At 36.4% G+C, this 19,309-nt stretch overlaps 1 protein-coding gene across 1 annotated transcript in view; it reads left to right on the top strand.

Moving 5' to 3' along the window:
* The window catches only part of LOC115760440 (G protein-coupled receptor kinase 1), a 107,779-nt gene that overhangs the window by 64,998 nt on the left and 23,472 nt on the right, over window positions 1-19,309 (top strand). Inside the window, exons 7-12 of the mRNA XM_030701757.1 lie at window positions 5,419-5,470; window positions 5,537-5,728; window positions 5,789-5,944; window positions 6,001-6,327; window positions 14,803-14,903; window positions 14,964-15,182. Coding sequence (XP_030557617.1) covers window positions 5,419-5,470; window positions 5,537-5,728; window positions 5,789-5,944; window positions 6,001-6,327; window positions 14,803-14,903; window positions 14,964-15,182 — 1,047 coding nt within the window. The remainder of the gene's footprint in view (window positions 1-5,418; window positions 5,471-5,536; window positions 5,729-5,788; window positions 5,945-6,000; window positions 6,328-14,802; window positions 14,904-14,963; window positions 15,183-19,309) is intronic.

The raw sequence follows: 19,309 nt of genomic DNA, 5'->3' as shown, positions 1-19,309 counted from the left end.
CGAAAACAAACTCGATCTGCACAGGCACTAGGAGCATTTGATGTTGGAAGAAGAGGGTTCAGGGAATCCCGTAGTCGGGAGCTCCCGACTAGAACCTCTTACTTGTTTCTTCTTACGAGGCCAGATTTTTCGGGCCTTACGACAGCATGGTGAATGTTATAGTCACAGTTTTGGATCAGGTAATGTTATTTCGAAATTTACCTACCAAGAGCTTGAAGTTAGGCAAGCATCTGAAGCTGCTTTACAGTGGTAACGATTTACCTTCAGTAGTCGTACAGACTACACCAAACAGCGCTTATCAAATGAATAATTTAATCTTCGCCTAAATTATTACTTAATAATAATAAAAAAGTATTTGATTTTACACTGAAAAGAAATTAAGCAAAGAAGCGGTTTCTGCTTTAATTAAGTTATATGTGCTAATTTGTGTGACCTTGTGTCTCCTTTCGAGTTTAAACTTAGAGCAAAATAATGCAATGCAAGTTAACCACGGTATGCGATATAATAAGCGTGGACACACATTACATTTTATGACAGCAATAAAAGAAAGGCTTATCAACCGTTTTTTATTTGCAACAAACAGCTGTTTGAATAATCTAATTGTGGGACTTTTTTAAAGTTTCAATTTGAATTTAATGATTTGCTAATCCTCATATCAGGTACATGAGAGATTCCATCGTTGCTAGGAATCAGATTTACTCAGAGCGACCAACGCATTGGAGGTAGATCATTTTATTTTTGTTAAGCACAATGTAATTGACGCACAACGCTTTTGCAGCAAGGTAAGGTACTACAAACGCCCCTAGTCCAGAACACTTTTATGTGCCACATGCTGCCATTCTGCTAAAACAGGGTTGATGATGGTCTTTGGAGGACCAAACAGTAGATGAGCAGTAAATCCAAAGTAATGGGCTGAATAATTGATGTAATTTGACAAACAAGAGTGCGAAGCTCATTAAAATTAAGCAACGGCCGACAGATCGATAGATATATAGGTGCTTCCTCCCTGAAGCAAAGTACGGGGAACGAATTCCCATTCTATGTCCATGTGGGGATCGCTTAGCAGGATACAGGTACCATAAGTTTCATAACTCTCTTTAGACTGTATTACGTGCAATGGGCAAGCTTTCAACCCAAGTAAATTGATCCTTACAAAGAAAGATCTTTGATCTAGCTATGTTGGATCATATGCACATCAGCAGATTGAATGCGTTAGGAGTGTTTCGATGCGGCAGCGCTCGAAACGGATGATATATGTGATGGTGTCGAAGCTTTAACATCTGTTGATGTACAGCAAGGTATGTTGTTTTCCCTCGCAGTTATGACAATGACTACACGGCAAGACCGAGTTTGATGTCCCTTTTTTGGGAAGTTAAAAAAAAAAGAGAAACAAATTTCCGAATCTACATGTAGATTCTATATGTAGATTCCATGACAAATTGTCTCACAAAAACTGCAGTCATTTTGGTCTCGCTTACAAACACACTTTTGCTGGGGTTAGTACTATGACTGGATTTGCCTACCTGATAACTGGTCACATGTTATAAGATGGCAGGTTGCACAGTTTCCAGTTTTTGACTTCTCCTTTGCAGTAATGCGAAGAACTCATCCGCTGTCGAGGCTTTGTCAATGTCAGTGGCCTCCTCACATATGGTCTTTGTCTTGGTATCCAATTTTCGAACTAAACCATACATTCAGAGATTGCTCTGGCACACTCGCATAAAGTTGACCTTATTAGAGAACTCCCGCAGTTTTGGAGCTGACTCCGAATCTACCCTCGTAAGTCCAAGAATCTCAATGACAACAATCTCATAGTGTGCCTGTACAACAAGACGTTTGGTACTAAATATTTCATTTTGAATATTCAGGCCCACACGATAAATTACACTAGAAAACTCTAACGATCGAACCGAATCCAACGCAGGTTCAAATAAACACGAGCGGAGATGCGGCGACTTTTCAATATACGACAGATCGATACGCTTATCGACAACCAACAAAAACATCGCGATATTAATTTTCTCCTATACCCTTGGCGCACGCGACCAGTATAGCTACTTTGCGCTTAAGAAAAGTTTAAAATACACTCTTACCACCACTGGAAACTTCACACTATAAAATCTATAAATCACTTCTTTTATAAACTTAATATAATAGTTTATTAATACTGTTGACTGTTGACAACAAAGAAATTGTACTACGATAATTATTTAACAAGTATTCATTTCATTTTTCAAAAATAATAAATATGACTGACAGACTGACTGATTGGCGATCAACGCACAGGCATACCGTAAAATATAGGAAGCTTAAGCTTCACTGTAGTTACCTTATGTGATTAAGGTGCACGTTAGCAAGGGGTTAGGAGAAATTCAACTCGCATGTGCAGTTTTAAGTTTTGTCCAATTTGCTTCAAACTTATTTTCAAATAATGAATACCTGTTTCAGGTATTAGGAAAATTTCACCCACAACAGTTTTTCTTTACCGTCCGATCGATTTCAAATTCATTTCAAGGATCTGTAAATGAGTATACTTTACACGGGCCAGGGGCAAGGGTGGGTTATACCCGCTATATACTGATATATACATATAGCCGATTGAAATTTTAAATTGAAAGAACAATATTCAACTACTTAAAACATCGCTGATTTTAGACCGCTTCTGCAACAGCCTATGGAGAACAAAGGACTACAAGCAAATAGCACTGAAAATCCCAATGTAAACAAGGCCCTGCCAATTTTCTAAGCAATGTTTAGAAAACTGAGAGCATCATTATAATGCAAATCAGTCGGGGTTACGATCTTTCAAAGCAAATGTACAAATTGCTTTATAGACAAAGTAAAGCTTATAAATTTAAATTTACACAGTGCATCGATGCAACTGGCCGGAAACATATAGTCGAACAATTTTATTATTCTAAATACTCGGAAGAAATGAAATCTACCGTAGATAAGTAAATACGCGAAAAATCGTATATCCGTCTGCATCAGAATACAACAGCCCACTCTTACTGATTCCCAACAAATCTTCACGAGCTTCCGGTAACAAAAGATGGCGATAAGTTAAAGATTATCGTCACGTTGATTAAAAATTCCAAGAATAGAAGATATTATTGATCAATTAAGACGGGCAAGAGATTTTACGTGTCTCAACCTATTGTCTAGATTCCACCAGATTGAATTTTCTGACGAGCAATGGCTAATGCGAATACTACACGGATAGGAAAATAGTGCCAAGTTTCCAACAAATGATGACAATAACATTTTCATGTCTTGAACCGTTTTAAGCTATATTTGGATAGCTTAATTGGTACTTAAGAAAACATTTAATTAAATATCAAACATGTCAACAAAGTACACAAAATAAATCGTGCGCCGGAGATAAAAAAAAATGTTCTTATAAAGCTAGAATCATAAAAGAAAATAATACGAGCAAAATGAGTAGAATTTTTCTGATTGGAAAGTGTCATATTTAAAACTAGACTTAGAGCAAAAGACCCTTCAAAATTATAACAAGTAAGAGGTTCTAGTCGGGAGCTCCCGACTATGGGATACCATGAACCCTCTTCTTCCAACATCAAATGCATATATATATTCTATTTTAGAAGCTATATGTTAAGTTTGGTGACTTTAGTTCTTATTATTTACCAAAATTGCCCAAAAAAACAGAATATCGATATCGATTCTTATCAATTGCTTGTAAATGGAGTAAGTTATCGATTATCGGAAACAAACTCGATATGCGCGGGAACTAGGAGCACCTTCATCTAATTTATAATTTCAAGTCTCTAGCTCTTATAGGTTCTGAGATCCTTGCGTTTATACATACGGACAGACGGACAGACAGACAGACGGACATGGCTAGATCGACTCGGCTATTGGTGCTGATCAAGAATATGTATACTTTATGGGGTCGGAGATGCTTCTTTCTGCCTGTTACATATATTTGGATTTTGCACAAATACAATATACCCTTATACCCATTTTTAATGGGTTCAGGGTATAAAATACGATTATGGACTTATATATATTCTTAAAACAGAGGAGCGACCCTTTATGCTTTGGCAAGATTATTCGAGTCGGAATGCACTGTTATGCGATGATACAATGATACAATGCATAGATACATACATATGTGTTTATGCATGTGCAGAGTGCGCCTTGCTCTTACTTATTGCTCATTGCTCACTTGTGTGCATCACTTTCTCCCTGCATAGATTTCCACAAAACACCGAGATCTACAAACATACATACGTCTGAGTTGTGTGGATGTACGCACAAGTAGATCACGGCGTTTTTCGCGAGCCAGAGATTTTTTCTTCAAGTGTGTGCCTCTTGTTCCCGTGCTCTATCATGTATTTCTTCGTCCAGTCAGGCATAATGAGAAGAGTTTGATCTAATTTTTTTAATACACAATTAATTGACCTAAATTAAATATTTAGATTTATATTGTGTTTACTGTAGGGACTAATTTTGCTTTAAATTTAAAAATATCTAAAAGGGTAATTCATCGTCGACTTATCAACGAGTTCTAAGAAAAGACCAAAAATTGAAAAAATTAAATTTTGCGACTTGCTGTTTGTGCACACGCACACTCTTTCGAGCAAGCAGTTGCGTGATAATATTAAAGGGTTTGGCCTGTTCATGGGCAAAATTGCTATTTTCCATGCTTGTTGTAAGGGTAAGGGTACCTGAACGTTGGCTTGTGTACATGAAAAAAAAAACAAAGACCGTGCCCGTCGCCCAAATTTACGCACCTATTGATGAAAATATCACTGTCTCACGACAAACCCTTGATCAGCTCATATGCACACATTTGTATGTCTGTATATGTGTGTGTATCGAGCTCGAAATTCAGAAATCACAAAAACTTCAAATCCTTTCAAATTTGCAAGGGACATATATATATATATATATATATACATATATTTATAAAATGTTATGACCAAAACATGCCGCGGACAAGACCGGCGAGTTTATTTTGAGTCAAACGTCGTAATCGGTGTGCAAAAGTTTTTTATTTTAACAAATTAAGTAATTTGAATAAATAAATAAGCATTTGAAACAGAAGTTTTTAAGTTTTGATTATTAGCCTGATGCTCAGACCGAAGTCAAGCATGTTCTTCACGACACCTTTGCAATATAGGAATGTTTTTCATAAAAGCTTCATAACTTTCCCCTCTTGGCAATCAAGCAGCCAAACCACTAGCTTAATGCTGACATTCGTACTTGAATACCAATCCTGCTCTAATATTCCATGAGTTCGAAGCGATAATCAAAGGAATTGAACCTATTATATGGAATGAGATATGAACTGAAAAATATTAACATCCAATTAATAGATGAATTTTAATATAATTATGTATAGAATAATGAGATATGCATTATCTAGTAAATAACCATTTGTTATTTTTGCAGTGACAAATTCACGAGATTTTGCCAATGGAAAAACCTGGAGCTTAATATACAAGTACGTAACTGTAATTTGAATTCCCCAGTCTCAAATAAATATATAATAAATATCAAATACTTCCAGTTATCTATGAATGACTTTAGCGTACACAGAATAATTGGTCGCGGAGGCTTTGGAGAAGTCTACGGTTGTCGAAAAGCCGATACTGGAAAAATGTACGCAATGAAATGTTTAGACAAAAAACGTATTAAAATGAAGCAGGGTGAAATGCTAGCATTAAATGAACGCAATATGTTACAAGCCGTTAGCACAGGAGTAAGTTAGTAAATGAAAATATTTGTTTTAGTAATATACCTTTGCATTTGCTTTAAACAGATTGATTGCCCTTTCATCGTGTGCATGACGTATGCGTTTCACACCCCAGATAAGCTTTGTTTTATATTAGATTTGATGAATGGTGGAGACTTGCATTACCACCTCTCACAACATGGAGTTTTCAGTGAAGATGAAATGAAATTTTATGCTGCCGAGGTAATCAGTGACTATATAAGGTATAAATAATGTAATACAAATACATTTTTCTATAGGTTATTTTGGGTTTGGAACATATGCATAAACGCTATATTGTCTATCGAGATTTAAAACCTGCAAATATTTTACTGGATGAAAATGGTCATATTCGAATATCTGATTTAGGCCTGGCATGTGATTACTCAAGAAAAAAACCTCATGCTTCAGTGGGCACGCACGGATATATGTCACCAGAAGTATTATCAAAGGGAACATCGTACGATTCGTGCGCGGATTGGTTTAGCTTTGGATGCATGCTTTACAAGCTTCTGAAGGGTCATTCCCCATTCCGCCAACATAAAACAAAAGATAAACATGAGATCGACAGAATGACATTAACTATGGTAAGCCATTTTAACTTATTGAACTTTAGTCAGAACATTATCCATTACTATGTGTAATTTTCAAAAAAGGTTTTTTCTATTACACATTTTTTACGCCAATTAATATTTCAATATTATAAATTCAAAAAAAAAACTACATAAGAAAAGTCACTCTGTTTACACAGGGTCCTGCACTCCAGACATTCTGTAGACACGTAAGAGTCAAGCTATGTAACGTGGCAAAGGCAATCATTTTTACATTAATAGCTCACGAAAGGCAAAAACCTTTCAGGAACCGAGTGAATAGCCTATAATGCTTGCTTTTATCATCATATTGCAGAAATGTGAAAGAAACAAGTAAGAGGTTCTGGTCGGGAGCTCCCGACTAGGGGATACCCTGAACTCTCTTCTTCCAACATATATAACGATCGGTCGAAAATAAAGTTGTTGTATGAAAAAACATTTTGTTTTTCAGGATATCTTGATCAAACTCGGCATTTATTAGTTTTACTTTACTCTTCATATATATATGCAAAATCCTATTAAGATCGGACCACTATATCATATAGTTGCCATAAGAACGATCGGTCGAAAATTAAGTTTTTGAATGAAAAAACATTTTGTTTATCAAGATATCTTCACCAAACTCGGCATTTATTAGTTTTATTATACTCCTTATATCTGCAAAATCCGGTTAATATCGGACCACTATATCATATAGGTGCCATAGGTAAAAATTAAGTTGTTGTATGAAAAACAGTTTGTTTATCAAGATATCTTGCCCAAACTCGGCATTAACTATTTTCCCTGTGCTTCTTAGATACGGGCAAAGCACTATAAGCATTATGAAAAGGTTGGGTCTGCAAGGGTATTAGATCTTCAGCGTGCCGAAGAATGTAGGTGCTCCTAGTGCCTGCGCAGATCGAGTTTGTTTCCGATAATCGATAACTTACTCCGTTTCCAAGCAATTGATAAAAATCGATATCGATATCCTTTTTTTTTTTTTGGGCAATTTTGGTAAATAATAAGATCTAGAGTCACCAAACTTGACATATAGCTTCTTAAATAGAATATATATATGCATTTGATGTTGAAAGAAGAGGGTTCAGGGTATTCCCTAGTCGGGAGCTCCCGACTAGAACCTCTTAATTGTTTTTAATATATTTGGTGTTGAAATAAGAGGGTGCAGGGTATTCCCTAGTCGGGAGCTCCCGACTAGAACCTCTTACTTGTTTCAATTACGAGAAGCAGGCAGACCTGATTAAGTCTGTGCTATTTTATCAATTTACAATAGTTTTACAAAGGCAAGCAAACCCAAATTGGATAATATTAAAATTATATAGGTGGCCGATGTGTACCAAATTCATGAAGCGAACGAAATTAACTAGCTCGCTGCGCTGCACCGAGACCTTAGCATAAGGTAATAATTATCTTAACAGAGAAGACCGCAAGATCAATATAAGCAAAGATAACAGATAGTTAGGCATATCAGTATATTCGCAGAGTAACTTTCGATTCTGTCTGTTGCGAGATCGCTGAAGTTGTTATGTTTGGGTAACCAGACAAATGACTAAAAATAGTATAATGATTTTGTGCAAGTGTGTGACATTCACAGGCAGAAGGAAACATCTCCGACCGCATAAGGTATATACATTCTTGATCAACATCAATAGTTCAGTCGATCTAGCCGTGTTCGTCTGTCAGTGCATTAGTTCGTCAGTACGTATATATGAACGCTTCGATCCAGAACGTAGGTCCTCCTCCCGCGCAGGAATAGAACAACACACCAATTTAAGCCACAATTCAAAATCTTTTTGAGAATATACGAATATTCTATAGCACAATAAGATCTACTACTGAAAATTTCATGAAGATCAGTAAAGAAACACAGAAAGAAGTTATTAAAGACAAGTTTGCATAAAATATTTTATTTAACATAGTTTTATTAACATAGTCAGTTTGAATTCTATGAAATGAAAAGCAAACAAGTATAAAACTATGTTTCTTCACCATTAAACCCTTGCATGTGTCAACTATTTTTCTTTACGAAATAAAATCAAAATAAAACAATTTTCAACCAACGCTAAAGATCGCAGACTTGTAAAACAAATGCCTGAAGACGGTTGTTGAAGTGCAGCTGAAATATATCAATGAAAATTTAAGCAAAATTGTGTTTCCTTTTTGTCTTGAATAAAATCTCCTGACCTCGAGCCAGCCAAACATATATTTATGTTATGGGAATGTCACCAGGTCAAATACTTTTATTCATTAAGATAAGGGATACCCTTAACCCTTTTCTACCAAAACCAACTGCAGCTCGCGCTACGAACTCGTTGCTTATCAGTAATAAAAATAAATTTAACAAAAGAAAACAAAAAATTGTTCCCTTGCCGCCTCTCCTCAACCATTAATGGTACAATGTTGGGTTCTAAACCCAACAATAAATTGCTAACGAAAAAAAAACGTTGATAGAATTTAATAAAGACGCTTGCGAATGTGTGTGTGTACATGCATACAAAAATTATTGCAATTTGCGCTAGCTGTCCCAAACACGTATTCTGCCAAACCACGTTTTCTTTCTTAACTTCTGTGTTTCCTAACCGATCTTGATGAAATTTTTAACATTTGATCCTGTTGTACTATAGAATATAGTGTATTCCCAAAAAGACAATTGCATTAAAGTTGAGACTTAAATTGTCTAAGTCTGCATGTAGTGGTGGTAGGGGGTGGTTTGATATATACATACATATATACTATTCTAAAACATACATGTCAAGTTTGGTGACTCTAGCTCTAAGAATCCAAGGGATTTGCTGAAAAAACGGGATGTCGATATCGAATTTGATCGATTACTTGGAAACGGGGTAAGTTATCGATTGTCGGAAAAAAAACTCGGCGGGCACTGGAGGACCTACGTTCCAAATTTAAAGTCTTTAGCTTTAATAGGTTTTAGGATCCTTGCGTTCATACATACAGATGGAAGGACAGACAGACTCAGTTGGGGTCAGAGAGGCTTCCTTCTGCCTGTTACATATATTTGCACAAATCAGAGTATAAAAATAATGCTGCTAAAGCCGGGTGTATAAATAATATAAACACACATTAAGGTAATACACGCACAAAAAATTCGCCCATTATTATTGTTGAGTTGCAAGCTCACTTAGGAATGGTGATTTCAGTTTTAATTTTTAATAAAAATCTAAAACAATATTGTCAAATGGTAAAACTGAAATTTTCAGTTTTCAATATATTAGATGTTGGCTCTTCTTAAGTTTGTGTTACTATCTGTATATACATATGTACAAAGTATAGCATAGGAGAAGGCAGTGATTTTTCTTCTGAAGCACTCGTATCAGTGAAAGATGATAGTACTCCCTTAAAAACATTCTGTGATTCAGAGCTTATAACCGCAACCTGCTTGGTACAGTGGACATATATAATTAATATGCATTCTTTATAGTGATTTTATTAATTACATTTATCAAACGTATTAGTTTAAAAAAAAAAACAGTTATTCTTATATACAAAACACTGACTGCCATATATTATAAAACCCTTAAGTACAAAAGCAGGTCTTACCTACTTCAATGAAACATTTACCCAAACTCTTGTCTTACTTGCTTTAGTTCAATATTTTTTGTAAACAAGTTGCTTCCGTTGCAATTTTAAGGCATCTTCATATATGTCTTTGAATGCATCAATATTTAGCTCTACCCAGCACACAACATCAAGTGATGGCATCCTTTATTGTGCTCTATGCGTAGCTCACCACACAAGGTTAATATTAGCAAAAGCAATGGATTCCAGTTTTTCCATACAACTCTGCCGCCTTTGCCATTGTCGGAAGAAAATATATTTGTTCTGTGGTTTAACAACAAGTTCAAACCTTGTCAGGAGTTCCCGACCTTGCTAAAATTTGTTTGCTATAGAATATTCTTATATTCTTACAAAGATAACAGGAATTAAGTTAGTCGAATGTCTAACATAATTATGCATACTAAAACATTACCGCCCAACAGGGGAATATAATTTGCACGAGAAAGGTCAGTGATTCGGGCATTTATTGCGGTTAGGAGTGTGAAAATTATTCCAACTAACCTGCAGAAGACCATTAAGCGAAAACTATATATTTGAGCTCCTTCACAAATTTATAAAAAACACGTAAGAGGTTCTAGTCGGGAGCTCCCGACTAGGGAATACCCTGAACCCTCTTATGCCAACACGAAATAAATTAAAAAAAAAAAGTTCCCTTGACAGGGTTTGAACACGCAACTTGCATTACTTGCTGTCGACTCTTCTCAACAACCACTCCAGCAAAAAAAATACTCGCGACAGACCGCACCACTCGCTATGCCTCTACTTAGCAGCCACACCAATAATTAAGTGCTTATGATAAAAAAAAGGAACTAAAATAGAATTACAGAAAAAAGTCGCAATTACCATGCTGTTAGAATGCGAAGCAGACGCGCATGAATGTGTGTGTACATGTATACAGAAATTCTTAAAGCTGCTGCCCCATTCAATTGCGCAGTTGCATATAACTTTGTTTTTTTCTTAACCGATCTTTTTGAAATTTTCTACAGTATATCTTATTGTACCATAGAATATTTGTGTATTCTGAAAAAGTCAATTGCATTTAAATTGTGGCTTAAATTGATTGGCATTAAAAGTTGGGTTATTAACCTTGATTTATAGCTCTTGGGTGGTAGCGGGGAGGTGGCGATAGGTATGAAATGAAAGATACTTGAAATATCTATAATATTCTAGAAGCTTCATATCATGTTTAGTGGCTCTAGCTCTTATTATTTACTCCATTTGCTCAAAAACAGGATGTCGATATCGATTTTTATCGATTGCTTGGAAATGGAGTAAGTTATCGATTATCGGAAACAAACTCGATCTACGCAGGCACTAGGAGCACCTACATCTAAATTTCAAGTCTCTAGCTCTTATATGTTCTGAGATCCCTGCGTTCATACATACGGACAGACGGACAGGCAGACAGACGGACAGGGCTAGATCGACTCGGTGCTGATCAAGAACATATATACTTTATGAGGTCGGAGATGCTTCCTTCTGCCTGTTACATACATTTGTATTTAGGACAAATACAATATACCCTTATACCCATTTTCAATGGGTTCAGGGTATAAGAAGTATGATATAATGTACCAGGAACGTATAAAAAGTTTTGCAATCAACTCCGACTGTCCTCATAGACCACCCTCCGCTTAATAAGTACTGACGTTTCTAGGTCTGCTTCTATTCTTTCATCAGAGTAATAGGAAGTAATTTGTTGCCCAATCTTTTGATTTTTTCCGAGATAATTTTTCTCATACATCAAACACTCTTTTTTGCCTATCTGGGTTGGATCTGGTGAATTGGTCTCTAATTTTTTTCTAATTTTTTAAACACCTAGGAATTTATATTAATGTACTGTGGAAACGTTTCACTTGTCCATATGATCTGCTAAGGGGTGCGGGACCGTTTACAATGTATATGTTGAGTTAGCTTTTTAAAAATGAATTGATCGTCTCTGAATTGAACAATACTTTATTCTCGCAGTAAAAATCTTGATTTTTTGAAAAAGGTTAATCAGTTGTAGAATGTATTATGTGGCAGTTCTTACTGCCAAACATGAGATTTCGCCTCAAATTGTAACATGTCTCTTCTAGAAACACTTGATGCTTGTCAGAAAGAAAAGAAAATGCAAGACATTGCTATTTTACCGGGATATGGCGTCTGCCACCAAGTTTTCTTCCCCTGGCGTATAATTCCTTCCACCTTTAAATTTTCCGTGAGCGGTGGATGATACAGATAATTCTGCAGTTTACCAATGGCTCGTACAATGGCCAAGAGCTCAATTTCGTTAGTAGCATATCGCTGTTCGTGATATCCCCTTGGGATAGCACTAATCCGGTTAAGTCGAAGTCGCGTTGTGTGTCGTCAAAATCAAATGGTATTTTTCTTGACATGTGTTTATGAACTTTGCCATTTTAGCCTTTCAATATGTTGGTAATACCCAGACTTCAAAATTAATGTGATGAAAAATTTGGCCTTTCCAAGATTTGTTAGAATCATTGGGATGCTTGGCATCGGGTAGCGGTCGGCGATAGTTTGCCCGTTTAATTTCCTTTTTTTCTTTATTTTGATTGCCATTGGAATCTAGGCCTTTCGTATCTCTTGCAGGGACAATAATACCATTATTTAATAATGATCTTGTTAAAGATATCTGCTATCGTTATCTGCTGTAGATGACGGATATAGCTTTGAATAAATCATTGGCTTCGGTACTTATTGTGGCAATGACTGAGTGTTAAGGGGCAACGCTTTGTTAGAGAACGAAAACACATTAATTCTCTTCAATATTATTTGATTGAATTAATGCGTAACGACTTGAGGGGCTACTATGTCATCGACAAGCGTAACGTTCACAGTCTCACAAGAGTGATGGTTCCGTGTTTTTAATAAGTTGGCGTTAATTAAGTAGGTTAGTGTAGCACCCGCCTGCGTTATCAGGTCAAAGCGTATGATTTGGGGCTAATTTTCCAATGATTTTTATTGAATGTATCTGTACGTATCTTCTAGAATATTATATACAGATTAAATTGTTTCACTTTATATCCATCGCCACCGTCACCTTATAGCTTTGAGTGAAGTAAATAAATCAATTAGAACTACCCAACAATTGAACCCACAATTTTAATGCTGTTGTGTTTCTGAGATAAACTGTAAAAAATTGCCTCCAGATGGGTTAAAAAACGCAGAAGCTATTAAAGTAAGTGTCTGGTTATTTACCTGTACACACAGACACACTAATAGAAATGTAGTTGCGATTTAATCGTATGCTGTGCTTTGTGAATTTGCTGTTCGGTTGGACAAAGGTATTTGCGAGTTTGACTTCGAAAGGGTGAACTTAATTTTTAAAATGCGTTTATATTATACCCTGAACCCATTAAAAATGGGTATAAGGGTATATTGTATTTGTGCGAAATGCAAATGTATGTAACAGGCAGAAGGAAGCATCTCCGATCCCATAAAGTATATATATTCTTGATCAGCATCAATAGCCGAGTCGATCTAGCCATGTCCGTCTGTCTGTCCGTCCGTTCGTCCGTCCGTGCGTCCGTCTGTCTGTCCGTCCGTCCGTCCGTATGTATGAACTCAAGGATCTCAGAACCTATAAGAGCTAGAGACTTGAAATCTTAGATGTAGGTGCTCCTAGTGCCCGCGCAGATCGAGTTTGTTTCCGATAATCGATAACTTACTCCGTTTCCAAGCAATCGATCAAAATAGATATCGATAACCTGTTTTTGGGATATTTTGGTAAATAATAAGAGGTAGAGTCACCAAACTCGAAATATAGCTTCTAAAATACAATAAATATATGCATTTGATGTTGGAAGAAGAGGGTTCAGGGTATCCCCTAGTCGGGAGCTCCCGAATAGAACCTCTTACTTGTTTTTCAAATTGAGATTTGTATCGAGTACCAACTCTAGATGACTCACAAAAACGATGCGCAAATCCATAAAGCTTAGGATTACACAATAAGATACTTCGGCCCAGTCCAAGTGAAAAGCATTGATATTGTGTACTGTACATTTTGCTGTCTATCCACTTGCTGGAGTTTTTTGCATCTAGATACATATTCTACAGTCTAATGAAACATGAATGCAATTAAAGAATGGAATAATACAGAAAAAGGCATTCAACACTGTTAGTAATAATAACATTATTAAAATTTTGTATACCCTTGCAGAGGGTATTATAATTTTGTCGTGATATGTGTAACGCATAGAAGGAGACATCTCCGACCCCATAAAGTATATATATTCTTGATCAGCATCAGCAGCCGAGTCGATATAACCATTTCCGTCTGTCCGTCTGACCGTCTGTCCGTCTGTCCGTTTCTATGCGAACTAGTCTCTCAGTTTTAAAGCTATCTTAATGAAATTTTGCAGAAGTCCCTCTTTCTGTTGCACGCAGCTCATATGTGAAAACCAGCTGGATCGGACCACTATATCATATAGCTGCCATAGGAACGATCGGTCGAAAATTAAGTTTTTGTATGAAAAAACATTTTGTTTATCAAGATATCTTGACCAAACTCGGCATTTGTTAGTTTTATTATACTCCTCATATATCTGCAAAATCCTATTAAGATCGGACCACTATATCATATAGCTGCCATAGGAACGATCGGTCAAAAATTAAGTTTTTGTATGAAAAACCATTTGGTTTATCAAGATATCTTGACCAAACTCGGCATTTATTAGTTTTACTTTACTCCTCACATATATATATCAAGATATCTTGCCCAAACTAGGCATTAACTATTTTCCCAGTGCTTCTTAGATACGGGTAAAGCACTATAAGCATTAAAAAAAGGTTGGGTCTGCAAGAGTATTAGATCTTCGGCGTGCCGAAGATAGCCTTTCTTTCTCGTTAAATTTCAAAACTTTTTTAATTGACTTATTTTACCTTTTTCTTCAACAGAATGTTGAACTTCCAGATTCATTTTCAGTGGAATTAAGGAATTTATTGGATATGCTTCTTCAAAGAGATGTACCTAAGCGTCTCGGTTGTATGGGGAATGGGTAAGATAAAAGGTCAAATAAAATGTTTTATTTTTAATTTAATTCCAATTTAATTTTAAGTGCTGACGAAGTCAAAATGCATAATTTTTTTTCTGGAATTGATTGGCACCAGGTTTATATTCAAAAATACACTCCGCCATTAGTGCCACCTCGAGGCGAAGTGAATGCGGCTGATGCCTTTGATATCGGCTCTTTTGACGAGGAAGATACGAAAGGCATTAAGCTGAATGACAATGATCAGGATCTCTATAAGCACTTCTCATTAACGATTTCGGAAAGGTGAGCCAAAAAATAGAATGAATGCTAATCTTAAAGTTTTAAAGGGAACAGTAATTAACTTAAGGACGCATAACTGAAAAAGTAAACAGTTTCTAAGAATTGATGGTTTAATTAATAGGGATAAACGTTGTTGACGACAAACGTTGTTGACCCTCTCGACCTTAAAGTACCTTCAAAATACCACCAATGCCAAAGGCGCCAAGACCGCCCCTCTGATGCGGAAGCGTTCATAAGCACAACGTTCATAAAGACGAATCTTGCCGTATTTGCCTTCAACACTCGGTTGCACATAAACGAACTTGCCGACCAATAACGAATGTGGTAGCGGTTTACCCAGGCCTCTTGACTAAAACACGAGAATTTTGCGAACCACCTCGATAGTGGTGCCTGGGCCACCTATTAGGAGATGCCCAGGGATGAGCCGATGAGTCGCCAAAAAAAAAAAAACAATCAATAAGTTAACCGCAACTTCAAACTTCTGTGTGTTCATAAATCATTGTACATTGAAAGCTCAATCGTGTGTTTAGATTATTTTAACGAATGTTTTTATAACGTGACTAAAATCAGAATACCGATTTAAGGGCCCATAGTCTTCTGAATTAAGCAGAAAAAGCGAACCAGATTGAAATGATTAGCTCGAATTGAATCCGCAAGAAAAAACGTCTGCTGGCTTGACTTTCATAGTGTCTATATGGGATATTAGCCTCGCGGTGAAGCACCAAAACTGATAAGTAAGAAATATTTTTTTTCGGGATTTCTTTAGAAGAAGACAATTAGACCATTGGGCAATGGCGTAACCGAATAAAATACGAATTCAACAGTCATTCAGTAAAATCTGTATGTAATATCCCTATGCAACAAAGTCAAGCCTAGTTATTTATTGTCTAAGGTGATGCTGACCTTTGGGCAATGGCGTAACCGAATAAAATAAGAATTCAAGAGTCATTCAGTAAAATCTGTATGTAATATTCCTATGCAACAAAGTCAAGCCTAGTTATTTATTGTCTAAGCTGATGCTGATAGACCCGGTGGTTTTTGGAAACCAGAAACTTCGCTTTGCATCTGAAAAATTTTATTAATGGTTAAGATTAAGTCATTCTAAATTACTTCGGCGGCTATTGGACACTATGTGTGTACTGATCCATGCTGAAAACCCTCATAACTATATGTAACAGCTTCAACCCCTAGAAAGGTACGGCATGAAACGTCAAATACTACTGACGCGTGAATTTTAGCTCTGGGTTGTGGGCTTGTGTCCACAATGCTTCCTACTGGCATCTGATTCTTGCAAACTTACTTGTCCATAATAGTCAACACGACAATGATTTGTTTAAGGATGGATAATTTTGCCACTTCTGTATTTTGCACGACGGACAACATTATAAAAAAATTTCAACGCCTGGAATATCTGGAAGAATGCGTTTTCTAACTTAAGATTTTTCGGGTGACTGGACTCGATGCTGTTCACCGTTTGCTCAGCGTGTTAACCAGACTTCTAAGAATCTGAAAATCATACTGCAACAAAATTTTACGTAAGATTTTAAAATGTGCATATTTTTCAAGCTCATACACATTTCCCTCCTGATCTGTAGTCTCTAAGAGAGTTCCTCGGATACAAAATAAACTCGTGAACTTGAATTAAGTAATGCTCAACCGCCACAATTGCACTGGCAAGCATTACATCATTTGAAACTGCCGCATGAATAGCATTTTAAGGGGAAGGCTTATGCTTGAGTAAGCGTTTAAAAGTTCTCAAATTCGAATATTTTCTGAACTGTATGGGCTGCTATCGGCGATTTTTTTAACTGTGAATTGCAAAAAACTCAAGAATCGGGCTCGTTATCTGAAAAAAAAGAAATAAATTGACAACTGACTGTCCCAATAGTTAGGTAAATTCGAAACATTATTGTGATGTTTGTGACGTCGCCAATGGATAACAGAGATTCGAAAAAAAATCAATGCACCAATATAATAAACCCTCCTTAGACTGGCCAGTGCCTTCGGATCATTTTATTCTGTAATTTGAAATGATCTCAGTGTGCCTAAATTACCACCACTTAAAGATGGCACCAAATGACTTAACTTCTTGATATCGTGAAATTAAATAATCTGTATAAACAATCGATTTAAAGCCGCTTATAAAATGTTTAAATTTGCATTTCTCGCTTAAGAAAGAAACATACATAGTTGGCTGTCGGCATTCTGTAGAACACATTAGTGGTGTTAGTTTTGAATAATAAAGAAGAAGTAATAGCTATTATGCCTATCTCCTCGATTTTGTAATTTAAAGGCAATTTTTATCAATTGAGTTCCAAGAGTCGTTCTAACTCAACTGGTTCCAGCGACAATTTACGAACTGCTGCCATTTCTACAGAGAATCGTGGACTCTTCGAAAAGGGTGAAACACGTCTCAAATGATTCTTCATGAAGATCCTTGAAAATGAATTTGAACGCGAAACGGCACCCACTAAATCATTGAACGCCATTTCCACCGAGGAAGAATACATTTTTGGAAAATTGTGAAACTGTGAGCTTGAGGCCGATCGGATGGTAAACAAACAAGATTCAAACCAACTGTTTTTCGCGACTTTTCCAGACTTCCGGGTGGAATTTCCCGACACCCCATCTTAACGTGGACCTTCTTCACATATGGTAACTACAGTGAAAATTTTAGGTTCCCAGCTCTTACGGTATGGGTTTGCGTTGATTATCAATCAGTCATTCATTCATTCAGTCAGGAAATAGAAACCCTTTTTTTTAATAGAGATAAATAAATATTTTGTCTCAGACTTACATCAACATCCCAGCAGAAAGAAAGGTCGCTAAGCTGTGAAAAAAAAGCTTTTGCTGATGATTGAAAGCTGATTCTTAAAACGTCAACAATCATATGCAAGCACAAGCTTGGCTAAGAAGCTAATGCGAATAACTAATTGAATATTTGTTTTTATTATTGCGTTAGCCTTATTTTCATTTTTTTTATACTGTGAACCCATTAAAAATGGGCAAAGAGGCTCTAATGTGTTTGTGTGTAACAGTCAGCAGAAAACCCGACCCCATGAAGTATATATATTTTCGATCAACATCAGCTCAGTCGGTCTAGCCATGTCCGTCTGTCTGTCCATATGTATGAACGCAACGATCCCAAAACCTATAGGCTCTTCTAATGCCCGTGCAGTACGAGCTTGTTTCCAAATAATCTATCTAAATCGATATCGAAATCGTGTTTATTGAGAAAATCTCTTAGGTTTTTAGTGCTAGAGGCACCAAAAATGGCATGTAGCTTCCAGAGTAGTATATAAACTATAAATTAGTATCTTAGCCGGGGTAATAAGCTCAGTCTTACCAAGTCCACTCTACCAGAAATTTGTTGTCTGCCCAGAAGTAGGGGGGTTAGAGAAATGAAGTGATATCTCCGCCACAGAGGGATTAATAATTTTGGAAAAGGGAGGGAACCTGAACAGGGTTTCGGGAAATTTGTTGACCATCCGATCGGCGTTAAACTCAATTTCAAAGATCTTTGTTCAAATTCATTTGAGGGGTGTTTCACAACTTTCCAAAAATATATTTCGCTTCGGTGGAAATGGGGGTCAATGATTTGGTGGGTGACGTATAAAAAATCATTTGAGACGTGTTTCTCATTTTTCGCAGAACAAAGCATCCTCGCTAATAAGTGCGATTCTACGATTTTTTGGTGGAATTTTAAGTTTTGTCCGATAAGCTTCAAACTTATTTTTAGAGCTCTAAAAAAGAACTTAATAAATACGTATTTTAGCGATTCGGGAAATTCCACCCACAGCTGTGGTTGATTAGCGAAAAGCGTTTGTATGAAGGTTTTTTGCTAACCATCCGATCGGCCTCAAACTCATTTTCAAAGGTGTTTGTTAAAATTCATTTGGGGGGGGTTTCATACTTTTCGAAAAATCCATTCCTCCTTGGTGGAAAGGGAGTCAAAAATTTGGTGGATGCCCTTTCGTCTTCAAACTCATTTCCATGGATCTACATGAAAAACCATTGTAGACGTATATGACATTTTTTGCAAAATCTAATCTTCTTCGGTGGAAAGTGCATTTTAAAGATTTTTTTGTGAATTTTAAGTTGTGTCCGATTTGCATCAAACTTATTTTCAA

This window comes from Drosophila novamexicana, unplaced genomic scaffold (genome assembly GCF_003285875.2).
Source record: "Drosophila novamexicana strain 15010-1031.04,08,12 unplaced genomic scaffold, DnovRS2.1 tig00000458-arrow-arrow-pilon, whole genome shotgun sequence".
Taxonomy (NCBI): Eukaryota; Metazoa; Arthropoda; class Insecta; order Diptera; family Drosophilidae; genus Drosophila; species Drosophila novamexicana.
Note: the sequence above shows the minus strand (reverse complement) of the source record. Positions and strands in the feature narration are given on the sequence as shown.